Source organism: Myotis brandtii, unplaced genomic scaffold, assembly GCF_000412655.1.
Source record: "Myotis brandtii unplaced genomic scaffold, ASM41265v1 Scaffold45769, whole genome shotgun sequence".
Lineage (NCBI taxonomy): Eukaryota > Metazoa > Chordata > Mammalia > Chiroptera > Vespertilionidae > Myotis > Myotis brandtii.
In genome coordinates, this window is record NW_005347031.1 from 1 (window position 1) to 1,551 (window position 1,551).

Sequence of the window (1,551 nt, forward strand, 5' to 3'; positions counted from 1 at the left end):
CCACAATCTGCGCACTCATGTCTTTCCCCACTGTGAATGCTCTGATGATAATTCAGTCCAGAGGCACTGCGAAACGTTCTTCCACATGCATTGCACTCATATGGCCTTTCTCCAGTGTGAACTCTCTTATGACGACGAAGGTTGGATATTCTGGTAAAATATTTCCCACATTCCCTGCACTCATATGGCCGTTCCCCAGTGTGAACACTCTGATGACACTGGAGTCCAGATCTACCGGTAAATGATTTCCCACAATCTGTGCACTCATAAGGTCTTTCCCCAGGGTGAACTCTCTGATGATAATTCAGTCCAGAGGCACTGCAAAAAGTTCTCCCACATTCACTGCACTCATATGGCCTTTCTCCCGTGTGAACTCTCTGATGACGGCGAAGGTTGGATATTCTGGCAAAAGATTTCCCACATTCAGTGCACCCATAAGGCCTTTCATCAGAGTGAACTCTTTTATGAAGATGAAGGCTATACATTCTGGTAAAATATTTCCCACATTCACTACACTCATATGGCTTTTGTTCAGTGTGAATTCTCTGGTGTTGAATGAGGCTGGACCTTTGGCTAAAGAATTTCCCACATTCACCACAGTCATAAGGCTTATCTCCAGCATGAACTCGACTGTGTTGGATAAGGTTCGACCGATACCTAAAACATTTCCCGCACTCACTGCATTCATATGGCTTTTCCAACGAGTGGACTTTCTGATGATCACGAAGGTCAGAGATTCCTTTAAAACAGTTTTTACTTTCAGGGCTCACAACACGCTGCCTTCCAGTACGGACAGCTCGGTCTGGAACAAGCGTGTCGTTGCAGCCAATGGCTTTTTTAGATTCTTTCTGGCAAAGGAATTTCTCCCCGTTTTGAAATGTTACCCCAGACAAGGAGAGTTCACTTGGTTTGTCCCTGGTAAGAGGAGCCTGTTTCTGAAGTTGTCTTGAGGCAGTAAGGATGCTGTGTCCAACCTTCTGACCGGTAAAAAGCTTCTGGGACACACTGACTGTGCTGCTCTTCACAACAGAGCCCTCGTTCATACCTCTTATCAAACTCTCTGCTCTCATGTCCTGCCCATGGTGCTGGTGCGACTTTGCACTGAAATAAAATGGTTTTGCACACGCCCCACACCTCAAGAATTTCGAACTGTGTTGTGTTCCCTGGTGCTCAACAAACTGGAAAATGTCCCTCAAGACCGCACCACAATTCTCACAAGGGTGGCTCTTCTGAGAAGACACAGTTCCTTTGATCCTCTTGGCCTCTGACACTCTTACAGAAACGTTCTGTTCAATGGACGCCTCCAGACCCAGTGTTCCACAGCAGCAACCTGAACAAAAGGAATTGCTGAGTAAATTACACGTTGAGTCTATGGCAAAAGGTTATCTCACCCAGCCGTTGTGTCTCAGTGGTGGAGGGTGGCCTATGAAGCAGGAGGTAATGGTTCGATTCCTGCTCAGGGTGCATGCACGGGTTGTGGGCCACATTGCCATTAGGGGGTATTCAGGAGGCATCCAATCAATGATTCTCTCCCATTATTGATGATTACAT

At 46.6% G+C, this 1,551-nt stretch overlaps 1 protein-coding gene across 1 annotated transcript; it reads right to left on the reverse strand.

Moving 5' to 3' along the window:
- Positions 1-7: 7 nt before the first annotated feature.
- On the reverse strand, positions 8-1,330 carry LOC106724898 (zinc finger protein 501-like; the record flags this gene model as incomplete). The annotated part of the gene is made up of 1 exon (XM_014533973.1): positions 8-1,330. A coding segment is annotated over one exon (1,323 nt), but the record flags the coding sequence as incomplete, so codon positions are not given.
- Positions 1,331-1,551: the final 221 nt, after the last annotated feature.